The sequence below is a fragment of the Patiria miniata genome, unplaced genomic scaffold, assembly GCF_015706575.1.
Source record: "Patiria miniata isolate m_02_andy unplaced genomic scaffold, ASM1570657v1 HiC_scaffold_8, whole genome shotgun sequence".
Classification (NCBI taxonomy): Eukaryota; Metazoa; Echinodermata; class Asteroidea; order Valvatida; family Asterinidae; genus Patiria; species Patiria miniata.
The window spans coordinates 10,304,498-10,327,352 of record NW_024037075.1 but is presented as its reverse complement, the minus strand read 5'-3'; the positions used below and the strand labels follow the sequence as shown (position 1 = coordinate 10,327,352).

Sequence of the window (22,855 nt, the reverse complement as noted above, 5' to 3'; positions counted from 1 at the left end):
ATGTGCGCATATATTTTTTTGAGATGCATGATATCGATGTGGAGTTTCAAGTTCGTATCAATGTTTTTACACACAATGATTTAGGGCCACCGTATGCAATAGAAATATCCCGCCAACATACCTTGCAAACGCATGCTGATTTATCTTTTCTGGATGTTGTGACAAACTCAAACTCTATTACCAATTATTCCAACCATACTTTTATTAAATTCCATGATTAAAATCTCGCACTGATGGGTCTCATCCCGGCAATAAGCGACCAAATGTGCTCACGATCGTCACTGAAAAGTACTTACATACAGTACACACAACCACACATCCACGAGATGCACACAAATGACACACCATTGAAAAATAGTTTTAGTCTGGACCTCAAATACTCCACTGCGCACACTGCATTGATGTCTATCAGGTGCTTGACTGCATTCTTATTAGACTTGTCACCAGTCCATCCATTACCGCGACATTTCGCCAGAAGTTTTCTGTCAAAAACGATTCTTTACAAGTATTTTTTTTTAGTTAGGTAGAAAATGGGAAATTCGTAATGTTTTAGTGGCAAATCGTATTTTCGTAATTTAACAAACAATTCGTAATAATTACGAAAATTTCGTAACAGTTGGCAGCTATGTTAATGGCCTTAAGCACAAAGTATTGAATGTTATAATCCAATAGGAACACATCAAAAAAAAAAAAAATTGGAGAGAACTCAAATAGGTTCCTGCTTTTCAAATACAGGAATGTTAAACACCCTGACCTGTGCTTGGATTAAATCCAAATGGTCAACAACAATGCTGAAAGTATCAGAAACAATCCACTGAAACCACTGGATACTAGGACACAACCATCAAACAATTCTCAATAGTCAAACCTGTTGTGATCTGCACAGTGGTGACCTCCCGTGTCGTTGATTCAGGTGTAGTAGTCGAAACTGTTGTTACCTCCTTGGTCGTTGAAGGTGGGGGAGTGGTTGAAAGTGGGGCAGTTGTTGAAGGAGACTCTGTAGTTGTCACGCGAGTAGTTGACTTCTCAGTTGTACTTGGAGGAGCTAGGGGACAGTCATGAATATTTCAATTTTATGAGTGAAAGATACTATGTTTTCTTTTGACTTCCCCAAAATTTCAACATTTGTGAACAATTTTTTCCTGATTGTACAGAGCTAGCAGTAGCTTACACTCGTATTACATGTAAATAGCCATCAAGCACATTAAGAAAGTCTGTTCTTGTCAGAATTGTAATTCAATTTGATTCTTAGACTAGTTATGTTTTATAACCATTTTAAAAACTACTGTCTGCAGTTGCAGTTACCTGTTGTGCTTTCTTCAGTGGTGCTCTGTACTGTAGTTGTCTCTTCAACAGTAGTTGACTCTGGAGTAGTTGTGTAAACAACAGTGGTTGTCACCTCCTCAGTAGTTGATGGTGCCTCAGTAGTTGATGGTACAGTTGAAGTAACAGTAGTACTCACAACAGTGGTTCTAGCCTCTGTCGTTGAGGCTTCTGTTTGTGGTAAAATTATACAATGTCCAATTATAAAGTTATAAAGCAGCTGTTTCAACTTATATTAATGACACTAAAATATCAAACTCTCCAAAAATTCTTACCTGTTGTCGACTGCACTGTGGTGACTTCCTTTGTTGTAGATTCAGGGGTAGTAGTCACAACTGTTGTTACCTCCTTGGTTGTTGAAGGTGGGGCAGTTGTTGAAGGTGGGGCAGTTGTTGAAGGTGGGGCAGTTGTTGAAGGTGGGGCGGTTGTTGAAGGTGGGGCAGTTGTTGAAGGTGGGGCAGTTGTTGAGGGGGTCTCTGTAGTTGTCACACGGGTAGTTGACCTCTCTGTAGTACTTGGAGGAGCTAGAAAGCACAAAAGTAAATGTTGAAATAGTATTTACTATTATCAAATATAGTGTGATGAAACAAAAGGTGCTTTAACACAGGGCGAGGCAGCTTGCACTTGCGTACTGAGTACTTAGTGTTCTTATTACTGCTGGCACCATGTCTTCCCCTAAATCAGCCCAAGATAAAGAACGCTTGGACCCTTGACGGATGACTTTCTTGCCTTCTTCACAATGGTAAGAAAATTGCCATCTGCTGTTCATCGGACATCGCCAAACTCTGACCATTCTTCATCTTCACCCACCCCTGTAACTGTATTCATCAGCCTTGCCATGTAATACAGTCCATAACTTTGTGCTACTAATGCTGATGACTCATCCACATAATGCTCACACACTTGAAGTGAATTGGTCGGAGCGGCACTGGTTGGTTGTGTGAGACATCATTTTGACTTTAGCTAGTCCAGGTGTGTCTCATATGGCTGATTAGCGTTGTTTTGGTTGGTTTAATTTAGGTGTACTTTGCACACTTTTCACAAAATTTAACTTTGACAAAAGAGTTGATTTGAGTATGCAATTTGTACTATTTTAATACCACATTCGCATATATTCCATGAAAATTGCATGAAAATTGACATGGTTTTGACATATTTCTACCAAAAGGGTTGTATTTTACTTTAAAAATGTCAATTTCTTGTGGTTTCTGCCCTGACCACATGGTAGGTTGGTTCGGGCTAAAAATTGGTGTGCATTCATTGCTCATCAGGACCTACAAGCACAGCAATTTTTCTCAAAATCAGAAGACATGATGTAAAAAGTGTGTTGGTCTGACATGGAATGACCCAATTACAATTATTCCCTAGTTATGTGAGACCATTTGAGGGCTATTTTAAACTCTACAGTCTGTCTGTACCTGTTGTACTTTCTTCAGTGGTGCTCTGTACTGTAGTCGTCTCTTCAACAGTAGTTGACTCTGGAGTAGTTGTGTACACAACAGTGGTTGTCACCTCCTCAGTAGTCGATGGTGCCTCAGTAGTTGATGGTACAGTAGAAGTGACAGTAGTACTCACAACAGTGGTTCTAGCTTCTGTCGTGGAGGCTTCTGTTTGTGGTAAAATCATACAATGTCCAATTATAAAGTTGTTAGGCAGCTGTTTTAACTTAATAACACAAAAATATCAATCTCTCCAAAACTTCTTACCTGTTGTTGATTCCACTGTGGTGACTTCCTTTGTGGTAGATTCAGGGGTAGTGGTCACAACTGTTGTTACCTCCTTGGTTGTTGAAGGTGGGGCAGTTGTTGAAGGTGGGGCAGTTGTTGAGGGGGTCTCTGTAGTTGTCACACGGGTAGTTGACCTCTCTGTAGTACTTGGAGGAGCTAGAAAGCCCAAAAGTAAATGTTGAAATAGTATTTACTATTATCAATTATAGTGTGATGCAACAAAAGGTGCTTTAACACAGTACGAGGCAGCTTGCACTTTTTATGCATATCTAGTAGTCTGGTTGTGCGCACGGCACATGTGTAGCAACATTTGTGCTCCACCCAGCATGCATGCAATTGGACAGTATATGGACCACTGTTTGAATGCATTCAGCTCATGGAGCGCAAGCGTGCTGGACCAGCGATGAACACTGTGAGGTTATCAAAGGAGCACATGAACCCAGTTCATACACCCTGATATTAAGGGCCTGGTTGTCTTTTCCTAGTGAGGCTGGTGCTTCTTGGTTGTTAGGCTGATGTATGCTATCGATCAGACTCCTAAGGCTGGCTATGTGTTGCAGTAATCAATCTCAGTTTAAGAGCTAGGGTCTGTGACCCTGCAATATCCTATTGTGGGCAGTGAGGAACATTATTATTAATGATTTATTTCTTTCTGACGACAAAATGTGGCAATCAGAGATTGAATTGTAATAAGTCGAGACAAATAATACAATCTTGTGCACAGTACTTAAAAATACATCCAATTAAAAAAGAGGTTAACAAGTACACTAAATAACAATTACCCAAATGTAAGCCCCTAAAATAGTTGTTTGTCCCAGCTTCAGGCCCAACACTGACCCAGCCCCAGAACTATCAGTAACTTACAAATCCCAAACTTCATTAAAATATGTTTTGCATTAAAAAGTTAGAAACAACTGTCAATTAGTATCAGCTAGGATAAAAAAAATACATTGGCATTACATTAAGAAATATTACTCTGGACAATAACAACAATAATGGCAACAATGGCCACGACCACCACCACGACGATAGCAAGGACAACAATGAAGACAATGACAAAAGTACAATAACAAGGACAACAACAGGATTAACAAGAGACAACTGTATAAACAACACAATGTATGGTGAAATCGGCAATATGACAGTATTGTTAAAAGATAGGCTTTATTGATTAAAACACCAACATCATTAACCCAAAAGAAAAGAAGAATGTTTTGAGGTTGGGGTAAGCCCAGGATTTCCCTAATAATTATGGCAAGGTCTAAAAATTGATGAACTACAACACAGGCAATTAAAACAAAATTATTTTGCTCGTTGTAATATTGAGTTCGGCGATATTTGTATCCCACTTAAGGTCCTTCTGTATGTGTATGCCCAGAAGTTTCACTGTTTCTGACTGCAGGAGCTGTTGACCATCTATGTTGAAAACTGGTGGGGCTGGGGGGTCTCTCATGAAGTTGATTTCCATTGATGTACATTTTGCAGGATTGTATTCGCAGGATAAATGTTGGTTAAAGGGCTGGTACTGGTTGTGCAGTGTAACAATTTCATTTGAAGGGGCATGCGAGTTAAGATAACTTGCTGCAGACTTGCGTAAGGACGTGTGCATGTGTGTATTCCTGGTATATAATTTTCTCTGGTACGTAATTATTTCGAGTATGTTGTTACTCCTGCACATAGTATAACCCTCCTGTAAGTCTGCTGTATAGGAACTAGAAGAATTTGAGAAGCATTCAGGTGCATTTAAAATAGGGGATTAAGGAGACTCTAATAGATAGTTAAATATGTTCCTACTAAGCTTGTTTAATTTGGGGTCCTATGGTTGTTCGATTAAAATATACCTCATTGCTCTATCATCATGGAGACTGATATTGGACTCTGTCACATTGACATAAAAATAATAGTTACCTTTCAGAGTTTGTTTTGTTAAGCATGTCGTAGCTTGCGAGGTCGTCACGACCTCTTCATTCTCATTGCTCTAATAGATCAACCACACATGAACCAATGAGGTTAGGTTGTCCCAGCTCATTTAGCTTTTGCAACTGGGATGGGACACTTCCATTCCAACAGGTGCCTCTCTTGCCACTCAAGGACCTTCTGGGAAGTGCTGCCTGCACTTCACCCAATAGAAAGTAGCAGCGGGTACCGCAATGAAACATTCATAAAATGGAATCTGTGTCCGGGTGATGTAAATTCAATATTAGGAGTGTAATGTCACAAAAGTCTGTTAATTTGAAAATTTAGAATTTCCTTTGAACTCAGTAGTTGTTTAAAATCATTTGATGGCTATTCAATTCATATCGCTTATTTGCCGAATCAGCCTTTTTTTCCCGTTAAGATTTTTGAGTGGTCAGGCACAACCCGACCACTCTCTGTTATTGTTCTGATGGATTTTAATTTTTTTTCTGGACAATACTTCTCCGCAGGTTTTCTCCTAAACAGTATATGGTATAAACTTGTAACTTTCAACATATATCAGCCCTCATCCTTAGTGGTGCATATTACTCTGACGTCATGATAGTGTCATCAGGTGTCAAATTACAAGCAATTTTCGTTAAAACAATGACGATATTCTTCCACCTATAACTAATGAACAAAATGATCAATTATTTTCCAACCTTGTAATCAGATAGACCATGAATTGATTAACATTTTTTGTCGGTGCGTTAACTCATTTGACCTTTACTTCCGGGTCTACTGGAAGGTCAAAGTTGTGTCAATTCAAAATGAAGACTTTGGCCTGAAACCAAAACAAAGCAACAATTCTTTAAAATGGTTCACGGTGTGATCATAAAACCCAGTGTGAACTTGTACCATGAAACGAAGATGTTATAAATTTTGTTACATGACGTTATCAGGTATCAAATTACAAGCAATCAAAGGGCAAATTTTGACCAAATAGTTTGTGCTATATCTTTTGAACTAAATAGAGAATCGTGTTCGTTTTTTTTGTGTGTTAGGTTGTAGACTATGCTGTGAGAAACATTTCTTGTCCCGGACACAAAACTGCTTGACCTTCACTTCCGGTGTTACCGGAAGTGCAATAAAAATCAAATATATATCAAAAGCGGAAGCATTTTACTACACACATACAAATTGTGAATGTTTTTTGTGAGAAACCCCAGACACAAAAAAATCAGCGTGATGATGTCATCACATGGAAGGGCGCCCCCTAGCGGCACATAAAATAGAGTTTGCTTTCGTTAATTTTAAAACCATAGGTTCAAATTTTACCAAGTTGCTCCTTGGTATTCTTTGATTAACCACAGTTAACTTGGCAAGGTTTCAAATTCATAACATTATCAGACAGGAAGTTACTTCTATGAGAATATGCTAACGATCAAATTTTATATTTTAAATTTAATTCTATCATTTGATCCATGTCGTATATCTTAGCCCAATTAATGTTACCATTACAAAGTTCACCTTTTGCTTCCAAACACTGTGACGTCATCAAACCGGAAGTTCGGTGTTATGAATTTATCATCAAGTTTGTCCAAATTTTCATACGTTATTTAACTTTACAATGAACATCTACTCCGAACTAAATCAGGATTCACTTCCCATTTTTGACAAATGACGTTATCAAGCCAGAAATAACTTGTATGTGTACAAAGAATGTTTACTGAAATTTATCACACCACTAAAAATGCATTTTTTTAATCACAATAATTGTTTGTCTTGGAAAGGATTTAATTTTGTGATCCTTTGCTCTTACACAAAAATATTCTTGACTTAACTGGACAGTGTTTCATAAAATAGTTTTCTACCCAACCACTCTGCGATTGTAACAACAAACGCAAATCTGTAGTTGGCTTTTCTGATGAACGGCAGAAAAGCCTTTGTTTTTGTTCTGATATTTTTTTGTCTTCTTTTTTATCTTTTTGGGTCCACCCCAAATCGCATTGACTTTGTACACGTTATTGGTGTGACCCACATTTGACCTAAAACAAAGTCCTATTCCAATGAAACTTATCTCAGGTAAAGACCCTATAGTGAAGTTGTGTCTCGAAGAGTGACGTCATGATTACGTCATCATGGGTCACCTGACGTCATCACAAATGTGCATATTTTGAAGTTCTATATCTACAGAACTGTACGTCCGAATGGGTTGATATTTGGTATGATGGTAGACCGGGTTGTGTTATCAGGTAAAAATTGAGGTGACGTCACGATGATGTCATCGTGCGATTTATTATATTTTTGGGGGGAATTTTTGGAGCCTCAAGCCATATCTCACGAACCCAATATGCAAAATTGAAAATTCTTTTTGTATTATGATTGTTAGGTAACATGTGTTTGGCCAACATTTAGAAAAAATGTGTGACGTCACGATGACGTCATCAAAAATGCCATTTTTTAAAAATACATATAAGGAAAGGCCCAATCGTCAAGAAACTTGGTGGATAGGTAGATGGTGTCATAAGTATGCAAAACCTGAAATGACGTCACCATGACGTCATTGGTTGATTTTTTATGATTTTTGAATATTAACATTTTATTACACTTAGAACATTTTACACTTTCTTTCTTGGGATTGACGTAAAACTTGGTGCACATCAAGACCACAATAAAAATATGTGAATTCAGTCAGTAGCCGTGTCACGCACACAGCCCTGTTTGACCTCAGTTTCTCATCCCGAGGTCAAGTACGTTTGGCCCAAAAGCGTACACAAGATTTTACGAGATTTATTCGAGACTACAGAAAAACACAAAAAGTGCCTCTATACATGCACTGTTTGGCCAAGATGGCAAAAAAAGAGAAAAGTTGGAATCGTGTAATGCTGTTATGGCCTGTCAAACAAAATCATATTGTTTATCAACAATCGAGGGCCGATAGTTTTTAGGTGTACATTCGATTCTAAAGAAAGGCCGAACCAAATGGCAAGGCTTGATAGATAAAGGAAAGTATATACGCTTCATTTTCATGTGAAACACGTGCAGGAGACTTCTAATGTTTGGTCCTAATCGCAGGCTGAAAAAAAAGAAGACTTTTGCGAGATTTCATGATTTGCAATCACATGTACGCATGTAAACGAATGTAAGTACACCAACGTACAAAATGTACGTTGGCCTGAAAACATTGTGAATAGCACGTGCGAATGCGCAATGAATGACTTATGAATATTAAGCGGGCCCATACTCGAGCTTGACCAATCAGTAGGCATATGGGTCACATTTTCCCAAATGCATATAACAGAAGTTCCCTTCGTCATGAAACTTTGTGGATAGGTAGATAATGTATGCAAAATTTGAAATGATGTCACCCTGACGTGATCAGTTGATACTTGATGATTTTCTTAACATTTAAGATTTTATTCCGCTTACAAATTTTTTACACTTTCTTTCATGGGATTGACATCAAACTTGGTGCACATTAAGATCACAATGAAAGCATGTGCACTGACAAGTGTTGTTACCATGACGTTATCGCGGGACATGTGATGTGGATCATGTTAAAAGGTGTATATTTTAAAGTTCAAAGTTGGTATGTACCTGGACTGGGATGTGTTATAGATGAAAATTGAAGTGACGTCATGATGATTTTATAGGTTACGTGACGTCACGTTAAAGATTAATAGATTTAATCTTTGAAAATCAATATAAAATCAAATATGAGAGACCTCAACTGACTTTTGCGGAAATTGATAGAATAATCCTCATCTTTGGAACAAATTACCCCTTGCCATTCGCAATATCTCATTGGTTTCTGAATTTAAAGTGGCCCTGAAGACCAATTTGTTCCAGATCACTCACAATACTCTTGTCTAAATAAATTTAATTGTTTTGTTATTGCTGATTTGATCTAATTTTGTATTGCGCCATGAGTGTCATTTATGCCGGATACCGGCGCATTATAAACTGCCACTATTATTATTATTAATCCAGGGTCTTCATTTTTGATATTACATGCAAAATCACGTGACCCTTCCGTCCGGTTGAAACCGGAAGTGCCTTGTATTTTAAAATTGGTGAAAGATGTGAACTTATTTTCAACGATGTTTGCTCTGGTTAAGTTGTTCTTTACAAAAACAATTTAAAGTTATAGATGAAAATTACTGTGACGTCATTATGACGTCATCACGTGATGGGACATCAGAATTCAAAACCCTATGAGAATTTAATCATACCTATGCCACCATTTATTATAACCGGAACTACACATCTTTCCTGGATGGAATCATACTTAAAAGTGTACATGTCACATATCACAAAAAAGTTGCCGAAACAGCCCTGTGTTTGTCCACAAACATAAGTGTAGTTGTACCTGTTGTACTTTCTTCAGTGGTGCTCTGTACTGTAGTTGTCTCTTCAACAGTAGTTGACTCTGGAGTAGTTGTGTACACAACAGTGGTTGTCACCTCCTCAGTAGTCGATGGTGCCTCAGTAGTTGATGGTACAGTAGAAGTAACGGTAGTACTGACAACAGTAGTTCTAGCCTTGGTTGTTGAGGCTTCTGTTTATAGTAATTAAGTCATAATAATGTTACATGTTGGTTTTATTTTCAATGCAGAAAATTCAAGTGTGAACAATCTAGTTCACCTTGAATATAATCTGGTGGCCTACCGCTACTGCTGCTAAAAAAAATGATTAACTTTCTCCTCAATAGTTTGATACAAGTTGCCACAGGTATTGGCCCAATTAGGCCATCAGCCTCGATCCAAAATTTTGGCCATCGGTATCAAATGAGGGGAATAATCATCATAGCGATTTTTGGCATGGTATACACCTTCGGAGATGGAAAATATGTGATAGCATTGCAACAGTGGCAGCTTTTTGGGTGTTCTCACCCCTTTTTTCAAAATGTCCATCAAAATGCTTGTTACCACTCTAGGGGCGGTATACCTTGTGCATGCTCATTATAATCATTTATGCCCTGATTTGATACCAACCAAACCCCCAAGCTGATGGCCTAAATTTCACGCTTTGTTGTCCCCCTTCTGATAAATTCTTTCTATCTAACAGTCATAAAGTATTGTAGCAAAATCAGCTCTGCGCTGTATAGGGGCGTCAAAAGAGGGCGCTATCGCCGCGCGCTAGGCGCGCAGCACAGTCGTGGTTCTTCCACGTCCGCAATGTAGGACTCTCTGCTACGTCCGCGGCGCGGCTATAAAAGCCGAGCGTATCGCGCGCGCTCTCTCTCTCTCTCTGGTGGGACTCGCCGAGCAACTTGACTTGGTGAGTATAGCTGGTTAGCTGAACTGCGGAAGCGGGACTCCAGTCGTGCACGGCGCGAGGAGGAGCTACAGGAGGCTTACTCAGGATCTGGGCTACGCATGTCCATCGGGACAGGATCGGGAGGCTGACTCACGATCTGGGTACCGCTGGTCCCTCACTGGGATCGGGATCACAGCGAGCTACTGGAGGCTGACTGGATCTAACCGGGATTCACAGGAGCTACAGGAGGCTTACTCAGGATCTGGGCTACACAAGCCCATCGGGACAGGATCGGGAGGCTGACTCACTATCTGGGTACCGCTGGTCCCTCACTGGGATCGGGATCACAGCGAGCTACTGGAGGCTGACTGGATCTAACTAGGATTCACTGGAGGCTGCATGAGCAGTCGTGGCCAGAGCACAGAGGAGAGCCGGGTGCATTAGAGGCGCTCGTTACAAGCGGCTGCAACCCCTTTGTTATAGGAGGCGCGGTGCGCAATAAGCCCCCCACAGGAGGCTCCCACATAGCAAATAAGAGGCACATTAATTCACATATGCACACCCCTTAATTACAGGCCCACTGAGTATTGAATAAATCATATATCTTTTATTACGGCACATGAAACCCAGTTGTCAGTGTCCAATATAATTCCTTTGTCCTTGTCTATTATTTAATTATCCCCTCCCCCCATCTGATTTGTGAGCTACTACATTGGAAGTCGGCGGTATATTTCGGCCAAACGGACTCGGGTTATTTCGCTAAATGGTGGCAGCGGTCTGTCGCGCTACAGTATTATCAAGTCCCTTGTACAGTCTTGAATTATAACTGTTTGATTATCAACATTTTCCCATGCATCAAATATTGTTTAGCAAGTCCTGCTGGAACACTTGTAGACAGTTTTTGCATTTTTGAGGATTAGCAACAAAACCGTTAGCTCACCTGTTGTTGAGGGTGCCTCTGTTGTTGAGGGTGCACTGGTTGTAGTCACTGTGTTGTTTAAGAAAGCAAAATCAACTATCAGTATATTTTTGATCCTACTTTTTTTTTTTAAGAGAACTGAACAACTACTACAAAAATCAACAACATTTCATGGCCTTATGTTTCGATCCTAGTGGAAAGTTTGACAAAGTTCCTCCAACGATTGACCACTAACAAAGGTCCTGCTGGGATTGAAATGGTTAGGCCGTTCACCTTTTTTTGATTTGTACGTTTCAGGTAAATCCAGTCAAATAAGTAGTTTGCAGCAGTTTGATTCATTTTTTGTCAACAAATATTAAAGCAGCAGAAATTTCTCTTCACTCTTCATTCACATTGCATTTATTTTCCAATACTGTAGATTAAGCTCCATTTTTTTCATCATCCTTTTCATTGTTTCCTTGATTCATTCAATTCTACAGCCATTCCATCATTATGCTTAAGAAGTAAAGAGAAAATAAGTGACTATAAAAATACCTCCGTGTTCACAACCGTTGAATATCACTTTGTAACCATCTGGGTTTGAGGTGATGATGCAAACTTTGAGTCCTGTCACCAACGCCATACTGGATGGTAGATAGATCTTTTGATCTGTTTTGCCAATAAAGATAGGAGAGCCAGCTTCATCTACTAGAGGCAGGTATGGTTGCCTGTCACCTGGTTGAAATTTGAAGGAAACAGTTATGTCTCCCGGTGGGCCTTGTTCTGTCTTTATGATGACCGACGTGATTTCAACCCGTGGGCTGAAGGTAGCCCCCAAACATGATCCATTGTGTGGTGATGTAACATCGTTGGGTGGGTTGCTAGGGCGCCACCAGTCAGTCGGTTGTAATTCATTGCCTGATTCTGGGTCTTCGCGTATTATCGTCACATTTGGCAATTTGTCAAGATCATCCGCACATACCTCTGGAGTAGTTGATGGTGGTGAAGTAGTTGACACTGATGTGATTCAAAATAAAAATGAAGGAAATACAAAACAGAAAGAGGCATACAATTGAAAATGGTGAAAAGATAATGAATGAAAGGTTTTTATTTCATAGTTATTTTTAGTTATTATTTCTGCCTCTTTCTTGCACATGTGGGACTGTCCATAAAGCCGACTTGTTAGACCCTCCGTACGCATGACATACGCATTGGTTCCAAACACCCTCCCCCTGCCTGTACACATACGCATTCCGGTGTAGTCACGATGCACCATAAATGCTGTGTTGAATAACATTGCCCGAAGTGTAAAATGCATACGATAATCATATTTTCTATGGACAAATTTCAAAAATATTGTCGTTAGATTTGAGAGAAGTAAGTTTTAGGTAAGAAGTTGTTTTTAATGATAAAAAAACTCTCTTGACTCTAACTACATGACCAAATTGATAGGGGCCCGTATCCCTTTTGCCTTCTGATAATGTCACATTTTCTAAAGTCTAATGGCCTCTCAAGGCATTAGCTGACGGTGGCACTGGCATGGGAAGATAAATCTAAATGGAAAGGGTGAGGGGTAAAGTGTTTTGATGCATAAATGCTGGTTCTAGTAGGTATTAATGATTAGAAAGTACATTTATTTTATGACAATTTATTTAAAGCAAATTATCACTACCATACATACGCATTGACTTTGACCCCCCCCCTTGTGTGTACATGTGGCCGGCCCCTTTTAGTGGTGTAACTGGGAGTCCTCATTTGTTACACTACTGGTCCTTTTATTGTTTTGTGTGTGTGATTTTATAATGATTTAATACAGAACTTTGTAAAACATTTGAAAGTAACTCAAACATTCAATTTAACTATAAGTTTATCAGAATCAAAAGTCAGTCTATCCCAAAACCTCTAACCTGTGGTCGACTCCACTGTAGTGACTTCCTTTGTGGTAGATTCAGGGGTAGTGGTCACAACTGTTGTTACCTCCTTGGTTGTTGAAGGTGGGGCAGTTGTTGAAGGTGGGGCAGTTGTTGAGGGAGCCTCAGTAGTTGTCACGCGAGTAGTTGACTTCTCCGTTGTACTTGGAGGACCTATAAGATACAGTCCACAAAGTTTCAATTGGAGTTGGGTGAAAACAAAATAATCTTTTGCTCTTTTTGCTGTTTACTGATCTTTATTTCAATGAGTAACTTATTTTCTATTCTATTCCATTGTCCAGGCCTAAAAGTAGACTTTAATAAACACATGCATTAGAGTGAGAGGCTGGGTGTACCGGTATGTGCTGCGTAAGTGTGCCTGCCACATCCATCCACGGTCAGTTGTTTCACTGCCTACTGCAACATCACCAGTGGTCAAGCTCTGTTCATTTACACAAGCCTTTGTACTCTTTCACCAGACCTTTTGCTCTCGAAGCACATCCACAATTTGTTCATCCCGATTTTTGTTTGCTTGAGAAGTGTTTGTATACAACATCCATTCATGTGCCCGAAGAGCTCCAAATTTGTCTCATCCGACCAAACAATGGATTTCCTAAACTCAACGACGTTTTTCCGAATGGTCCCTAGCAAACTTCAGTCTGGCAGTGATGTGCCATTGTTTAAGCAATGGTTTAACCAATGGTGTTTTCCTTGGTTGATGACCTCGGAGCCTTTTCATATTTATAAAACACTGAAAGAAAAAGATATTTATTCTTTCCAGTTTGGGACATTCATGCACCAACCAAATCACAACAAATTACCAAAATCCATCCACTGTATGTTTGCACCAACATTTCACCAGACAGTGAACAAATTTCATCAATCCTTTGCTCGTATGACTCTCGCCAAAATACAATCAAGCACGAGGGTCCCAAGCTGTGGAAATCCTTAGATGTTTCTATACAAAATATATGGAATCTTACATTATTTAAACAATAATATATGGCCAAACTACTAACTGGGTATACAAATTCTAATTAGTCTATTTGTCTACATGTCTCACAGGGTTACACTGCTTACTGTAATGACAATGTGTACTTTGTGTTAATACAGTGTATGTAAGTGTCAATGAAGTGGTGGGGCAGTTGTTGAAGGTGGGGCAGTCGTTGAAGGTGGAGCAGTCGTTGAAGGTGGGGCAGTTGTTGAAGGTGGTGCAGTTGTTGAAGGTGGAGCAGTCGTTGAAGGTGGAGCAGTTGTTGAAGGTGGGGCAGTTGTTGAAGGTGGGGCAGTCGTTGAAGGTGGGGCAGTCGTTGAAGGGGGGGCAGTTGTTAAAGGTGCGGCAGTCGTTGAAGGTGCAGCAGTCGTTGAAGGTGGGGCAGTTGTTGAAGGTGAGGCAGTTGTTGAAGGTGGGGCAGTTGTTGAAGGTTGGGCAGTTGTTGAAGGTGGGGCAGTCGTTGAAGGTGGGACAGTCGTTGAAGGTGGGGCAGTTGTTAAAGGTGAGGCAGTCGTTGAAGGTGCAGCAGTCGTTGAAGGTGGGGCAGTTGTTGAAGGTGGGACAGTCGTTGAAGGTGGGGCAGTTGTTGAGGGTGGGGCAGTCGTTGAAGGTGGGGCAGTTGTTGAAGGTGGGGCAGTTGTTGAAGGTGGGGCAGTTGTTGAGGGTGGGACAGTCGTTGAAGGTGGGGCAGTTGTTGAGGGTGGGGCAGTCGTTGAAGGTGGGGCAGTTGTTGAAGGTGGGGCAGTCGTTGAAGGTGGGGCAGTTGTTGAAGGTGGGGCAGTTGTTGAGGGTGGGGCAGTTGTTGAAGGTGGGGCAGTTGTTGAGGGTGGGGCAGTTGTTGAAGGTGGGACAGTCGTTGAAGGTGGGGCAGTCGTTGAAGGTGGGACAGTCGTTGAAGGTGGGACAGTCGTTGAAGGTGGGGCAGTCGTTGAAGGTGGGGCAGTCGTTGAAGGTGGGGCAGTCGTTGAAGGTGGGGCAGTCGTTGAAGGTGGGGCAGTCGTTGAAGGTGGGGCAGTTGTTGAAGGTGGGGCAGTTGTGGAGGAAACCTTTGTAGTCATATGAGTGGTTGCCCTTTTTGTTGTACTTGGAGGAGCTGGATATCACAACAGCCTATTTTTAAATTTGATTAACAATTATCAAATATGGTCTATTCCTATCACAAATTCTTTTGTGGAACGGTTTGATTGCAGTTAATGTTATACACAAGATCATTACCTGTTGTACTTTCTTCAGTGGTGCTCAGTACTGTAGTCGTCTCTTCAACTGTAGTTGACTCTGGAGTAGTTGTGTACACAACAGTGGTTGTTACCTCCTCAGTAGTTGATAGTGCCTCAGTAGTTGATGGTACAGTTGAAGTAACGGTAGTGCTCGCAATGGTGGTTTTGGCCTCGGTTGTTGAGGCTTCTGTTTGAAGTAAAAAAAAAAAAATCCACTACATGTCGCACGTAATCTGGTGGCCTACCATTGTTAATAAACTTTGAAAGATTTGGTCTACTTTCTAAAGGTCTAACATATCTTCAGTGTTAACACAACAATAACTTTTTGCCCACAGACTCTGGAAATTGTATCCTTGTGGAGTCGTTTCTTTGTTCTCGTGTACTAAAATTTTGAGTTTGAAAATCTAATTTTAAAAAGCTCCTATTTTAACCAGAATTTATCTTCTATTTTAACCAGAATTTTAATTCCTGGGCTGAAATTCGGACCTTATGTATAATATCCCTTACGTATAATACTTCAACAAAACTTGGAAATTCCTAGTTTTTGAGTAAAATTCATATACCTAGTTAACCTTGTGGAGACATATTCACCTATAGAATTTGTCCTGTGGAGACATATACAATCTTGTGTTCCCTATTATCAGATTCTATCATTTGTTCCCCATTATTTGTTTGTTTTTTTGTTCCCTATTTATCACGGTGACCAGCATTAGACATGATGCGAACAGCTCACTTTTTTACTCAACTACCCCAGTTTATAACTGAATAATTTAATACGGGAGAACTAAAGAATTACAAAGAATAACTAAAATGTTGCTGGGGATGAAGAATTTTAAGCAATTCATTATACCAATAGTTTTAATATCTTGCTGAAGATATCACTATGTACTTCTTCCACGTAAGATTTTCATCTATTGTAACACTTAAGAATTTAGTAGTTGTGACGGAAAGATTTCCATATAAGAAGTTCACTCAACAGAGTGGACTGAAAAATGCTAAGTGTTTTCTAAGAAAATGCTTGTATTTTCTCACTGCTCAAATTGACTTTGATGACATGAAATTGCTATCTGGGGGTTTGTTAGTCAATACAAAGGAAAATAAGTGAACTTCTTATATGGAAATCTTTCCGTTGTGACATGATTTATATTTACATCATTCAAAACTAGTGGAACAGATTTGGTATGTTTCTGTTGTCTTGAAGAAAATGTCATGTAGTTATGCATGTAGATTTCAGCAGATTAATACACAATTTTTTGATAAAAGCCAAGTACTTCTTGTTGTTTTTTTAAGTTCAATATTAAAAATCTCAATAGCTGCATCCACCTTGTTATGGCCGTACACCAAACTTGTGTCATCGGCAAATAAGCAGAAGGATATGATGTCAGATATATAAGACATATTGTGAATAATAATAATAATAATAATAACTAGAAATGTGTTTGTGGACAAACACAAGCTTTTTCGGATATTTGAAATACTCTGTGCACTTGGTGAGCAATTCGACTAGGACCATCTGTGGGTGGAAGTCTAAGTGTGTACCAAGTCTAATGTCGATTGGATTTACGAAAGTGCCAAAGTAGAGTGTTTTAAAATGTGTACAAACCCTATGGAAAAAATGCATCTTTAATGTGACGTAACCTGATAATGTCACGATGACAATTTTCTTCTAGGACCATCTGTGGGTAATGGTCTAAGTGTGTACCAAGTATAAAGTCGATCGGATTTACGGGGACCATCTTATGCTGCTGGTTTTACTAGTGTCTGACAAGTGTAAAGTCAAGCAGACATATAGAAGTAGAAAAGAGTATAGTTTGAAGAAAAACGTGTACAAAACTAAAAGGGAAACAATGCATCTTTAATGTGACATAACCTGACACCTCATGACGCCACGATGACGACTTTCTTCTAGGATCATCTGTGGGTGGTAGTCTAAGTATGTTCCAAGTCTAATGTGATCGGATCTACGAAAGTGCCAAAGTAGAGTGTTTTAAAACGTGTACAAACCCTATGGGGAAAATGCATCTTTAATGTGACGTAACCTGAAACCTGATGATGTCACGATCATGAAATTCTTCAAGGACCATCTGTGAGTGGTGGTCTAAGTGTGTACCAAGTGTAACGTCAATCATATTTACGAAAGTGCCAAAGTGGAGTGTTTTAATACGTGTACAAAACCTTTGGGGAAAATGTGCATCTTTAATGTGAAGTAACGTGACACCTGATGATGTCACGATCACAAATTTCTTCTAGGACCATCTGTGGGTGGTGGTCTAAGTATGTACCAAGTCTGAAATCAATCGGGTTTAAAAAAGTGGCAAAGTGGACTGGTAGAAGAAACGTGTGTTAAACTTATGGAGAAAAAGTCTGAAAAAGGAGAAGAAACTAGAGGTCTATGTCTGTTTGCAACAGAACATAGGGCTTTTCCGCATTATGTTTTTTTTTTAATTGAGGTCATGTTTTTCTGTTTCGTGCAAAACTGTGTGCATTTACGTTTTGTCTAACAAACCTCATTCAAATGGAAATTTGATTTTGGCATATTGCATTTGTCATATACAAAATATATATATAATCACAAGATGACGTCATTATGACGTCAGCTCAATATTTATTTGTAACACATCCCGGCCTGCCCCCATACCAAGTTTCAACCCAATCTAAATTACTGTTGATGAGATATAGGGGCTTAAAATATACAAACGATGACGTCACATGTCTAATGATGACGTCATTGTAACAATACTTGGCAGTGCTCATTATTTTATTGCGGTTTTAGTCTGTACCAAGTTTGAAAACAATCAGATTAATGAAAGTGTTAAATTTTGTAAGCAGAATAAAATTAGCAATATTAAAAAAATCGTAAAAAAATCTACAGATGACGTCATCGTGACGTCATTTAAGATGTTGCGTACTAGTGTTATTATCTACCAACCCACCAAGTTTCATGACGATCGGACATTATCTGATATGTGTTTCAAAAAAGCGCATGTTTGATGACGTCATCACGACGTCACACATTTTTCAAAATTGTGTACATATACCTATTGCCTAACAAACCTAATACAAAAAGAATTTTAAATTTAACATATTGGGTTCGTGATATATGGCTTAAAGGTCCAAAACTTCAAAAATCTATATAAAATCACACGATGACGTCATGATGATGTCACCTCAATATTTATTTGTAACACATCCCGGCCTACCCCCATACCAAGTTTCAACCCAATCTGGCGTACTGTTCATGAGATATAGGGGCTTAAAATATACAAGTTAATGATGACGTCACATGTCTAATGATGACGTCATCGTCACAATGCTTGGCAGTGCTCATTATTTTATTGTGGTTTTAGTCTGTACCAAGTTTGAAAAAAATCGGATTAATGAAAGTGTTAAATTTTGTAAGCAGAATAAAAATTGGCAACATTAAAAAAATCTTTAAAAATCGACCGATGACGTCATCGTGACGTTATTGAAGATTTAGTGTACTAGTGTTATTATCTACCCACCCACCAAGTTTCAAGACGATCGGACATTCCCTTATATGTGTATCAAAAATTCGCATTTTTGTTGGCGTCATTATGACGTCACACATTTTTCCTAATTTTTGTGCATTTATCTATTGCCCAGCGAACCTAATACAAAAAGAATTTTGAATTTATCATATTGCGTTAGTGAGATATGGCTTAAAGGTCCAAAACTTCAAAAATCTATATAAAACCACACGATGACGTCATGATGACGTCACCTCAATTTTCGTCTATAACATATCCCGATCTACCTACATACCGAGTTTCAACTCAATCGGACTGACAGATCTGTAGATATAGGACTTTGTAATATGCACATGAATGATGACGTCACGTAACCCATGATGACGTCATCATGCCGTCGCTCGTCCGCACACATCTATGCTGTATGGACTATGTCTATGCAAACTTTGAACTATATGCAACAAAGTTTAAGGGCAAAAGTGGCGTGTAGAATAAACGTGTACAAAGTCTATGGGGTTTTGGGAAAAAAAGAAGAAGAAGAAGAAGAAGAAGAAAGAAACTAGAGCTGTATGTCTGTTTGCAAACAGAACACAGGGCTTTTTCGCATTTTACAAATATTTGTTTCGTTTGTCCTTTTGCAGTCACTTTTCAGAGTGCTTCATGCAGTTAAAGGTTGTTCAAAACGCTTAGAATAATTCCTAAAGTATAAGTTTATGAAATGATGTCACTTGCCCTGCAATGACGTCATCCTTAAGACCCTTCTCAATGCACATTTTGTCATCGTGATTTTGGTTTGAACCAAGTTTGATGTCAATCCGATGAAAGAAAGTGTGCAATTTGTGGAAGCAGAATAAACTGATAAATATCTAAAAATTATATAAACCAAACGATGACGTCATCGTGACGTCACTCTAAACTTTGTATACTAGTACCATTATTTACCTACCCACTAAGTTTCATAACAGTCAGACCTTTCCTTATATGTATTTTGAAAAATCGCCTTTTTATGATGTCATAATGATGTCAGATATTTTTTTCAAAATTTTGTGCAAATACCTTTTACCTAACAGACCAAATACACAAAGAATTTTGAATTTTGCATGTTACATTCATGAGATAAGGCTAAAAGGTCAACAACTTCAAATATTCATATAAAATCTCCGGATGACATCATCATGGCGTCACCTAATTTTTTTTATACCTATAACACTACCGGTCTAGCCACATACCAAGTTTCAACCCAATCAGACTTACAGTTCTGTAGATATAGGACTTCATAATATGCACGTAAATTTTCAAAAATCCATAAAAAAAATTAGGTGATGACGTCATCATGACGTCATAGTCTTGGCATAATTTTTGTATGAGGGTCTTCCTTGACTGTAACATTGATGACGATTCCAGATCACCAAGTTATAGAAATGGTGGCTTGAAAACGTGTACAAAGTCAATGGGCTAACACGTGTACAAAGTTAACGGGCTAAAAAAAATCCCACTGCAGAAAAATTGCAACTTTAAATTTGTAATTTGCCTTTTGAACTGAAACATTTTAATGAAATATTACTTGATATTCCGACCCTTAGGAATATATTCAATCGAATGACAGCGCGAAAAAAAAGTTCAGAACTACTCAGTAAGATATCAGTGTTGTATAGGAAAAGACTTGTGGAAAATCCCACTGCAGAAAAACTGCACCTTTAAATACGTAACATAGGGCTTTTCGGCATTATGATTTTTTATCACACGTCCCTGACTATGCGCACGCATGAACATAAAATCTGTCAAAGTTAGCCGAAAATCGGCTAAAACGGTCACTGTGATGTGGACAGGATTTGACCTCGGCAACAGGTGCTCTGCAGGCTGACTGACATACGATGTACAGTATGTGCGTAACGTACGTGTATGTACATATAGACGTTCCGTGCATGTTTTAGAGCATAGGTATTGTCAACCTGAAGTTTTAAGCGTGAGCAGGGCATGTACGAGTTCGCTTATTGCCTCGAAGCTTTGAAATGTTTTAGACCTACCCTTAAATCGACAATTAAAGTAAAAACTAACATAAAAACTGCCATGGTTGAGTTTTCAGGAATTTTCAAATGAAAAAGGGTCTTTTTATTATAACTTCCGGTCTGATGATGTCATTCACCTAAAACTTCGCACACGTCTTAAGTGTGTCAAGGTCATCATACACACTAATATTTGGGCGATTCCGACAAACTTCGCCACAGACATCTATTCAAAATACATTTTTGAACATTTTCAACCTGTCGCTAGAGGGCGCTCGAAGATTGCATGACGTCATCGGTAGATGATTTGAAGAATACTATCAGCCAAGAGACTAACACAGTTGAAAGCAAGTTCATATCTATTAACACTTTCAAATAATAAGCCACTTCCGGTTTTGGCCTTTTTCGACCGGAAGCAAGGGTCACGTGATTTCAAACACACTGAATGAAATAAAGACCTCAACCTACTCTAACACTTGCCGGTAATTGAATGCTGCGGACGCGTACGGTTGATTTCTTATGCATTTTTAAATATTAAAAGTGTCACAATTTAATTGCCTATAAATACACACCGGATGACGTCATCATGACGTCATCATTACACAATGTTGTTTGAATTAGGGTCTTTGCTTGGACAAAGATTGGTGTAAATGAATTACTGGTAAAGAGTCAAAAATGCCCTTTGAAAAGCGACAATTTTTTTTTAAATTTCTGTGTACAAAGTCTATGGGAAAAATTTAATATTCAAAAATCTATAATAAATAAGTCGATGACGTCACCATGACGTCACTCTTCGGGACACATCTTTGCTATGGGGACTATGCTTATGCAAATTTAGAATGATGTATGACAAAGATTAATGCCAAAAGTGGCACTGAGAACAAACGTGCACAAAGTCAATGGCATTTGAAGTGGAACAAAAAGAAGAAGAAGAAGAAAGAAAAGCTAGAGATGTGTTTGTGGACAAACACAAGCTGTTTCGGATATTCAAAATACTCTGTGCACGTGATGAACAATCAGTGACGTCACTAAAAATGTCATCTATAACAGCACATTATACGTACATGTCAAGTTATAACCAAATCGAACATATAGGTCTGTAAATATAGGCCTATGAAGAACAAAATGCCCCTTTAAGAGACGTCACATGACATTTGATGATGACATCACATGAATTTTCATCTATAACCCATCTCGGCATTGGTACGATCACGAATTTCTTCTAGGACCATCTGTGGGTGGTAGTCTAAGTGTGTACCAGGTCTAACGTCGATCACATAATTTACAAAAGTGCCAAAGTAGAGTGTTTTAAAACGTGTACAAACCCTATGGGGAAAAATGCATCTTTAATGTTATGTAACCCAACACCTGATGACGTCACGATCGCGCATTTCTTCTAGGACCATCTTTGGGTGGTGGTCTAAAAATGTATCAAGACTAAGGTCGATCGGATTTACGAAGGTGCCAAAGTGGAGTGTTTTAAAACGTGTACAAAACATATGGGGAAAAACGCATCTTTAATGTGACGTAACCGAACACCTGATGACGCCACAATCACAAATTTTCTTCTTGGACCATCTGTGGGTGGTGGTCTAAGTGTGTACCAAGTGTAACGTCGATCGGATTTACGAAAGTGCCGAAATGGAGCGTTTTAATACATGTACAAACCCTATGGGGAAAAATGCATCTTTAATGTGACGTAACCTGACACTTGATGACGTCACGATCACGAATTTCGTCTAGAACCATCTGTGGGTGGTGGTCTAAGTATGAATTAAGTTTAAAGTTGATCGGATTTACGAAGATGCCAAACTGGTGTGTTTTAAAACGTGTACAAAACATATGGGGAAAAATGCATCTTTAATTTGATGTAACCTGACACCTGATGACGTCATGATCACAAATTTCTTCTAGGACCATCTATGGGTGGTGGTCTAAGTATGTACCAAGTCTGAAATCAATCGGATTTAAAAAAGTGGCAAAGTGGACTTGTAGAAGAAACGTGTGTTAAACCTATGGAGAAAAAGTCTGAAAAAGGAGAAAAAAAAAAAACTAGAAATGTGTTTGTGGACAAACACAAGCTGTTTCGGATATTTGAAATACTCTGAGCACGGGATGAACAATCAGTGACGTC

At 39.0% G+C, this 22,855-nt stretch overlaps 1 protein-coding gene across 1 annotated transcript in view; it reads right to left on the bottom strand.

Annotated features, from left to right (window-relative positions):
- The window catches only part of LOC119719719 (mucin-5AC-like), a 111,554-nt gene that overhangs the window by 9,567 nt on the left and 79,132 nt on the right, over positions 1 to 22,855 (bottom strand). The window contains exons 24-26 of the mRNA XM_038189218.1: positions 11,662 to 12,123; positions 11,149 to 11,196; positions 869 to 1,045 (exon numbers count right to left, since the gene is read on the bottom strand). Coding sequence (XP_038045146.1) covers positions 869 to 1,045; positions 11,149 to 11,196; positions 11,662 to 12,123 — 687 coding nt within the window. The remainder of the gene's footprint in view (positions 1 to 868; positions 1,046 to 11,148; positions 11,197 to 11,661; positions 12,124 to 22,855) is intronic.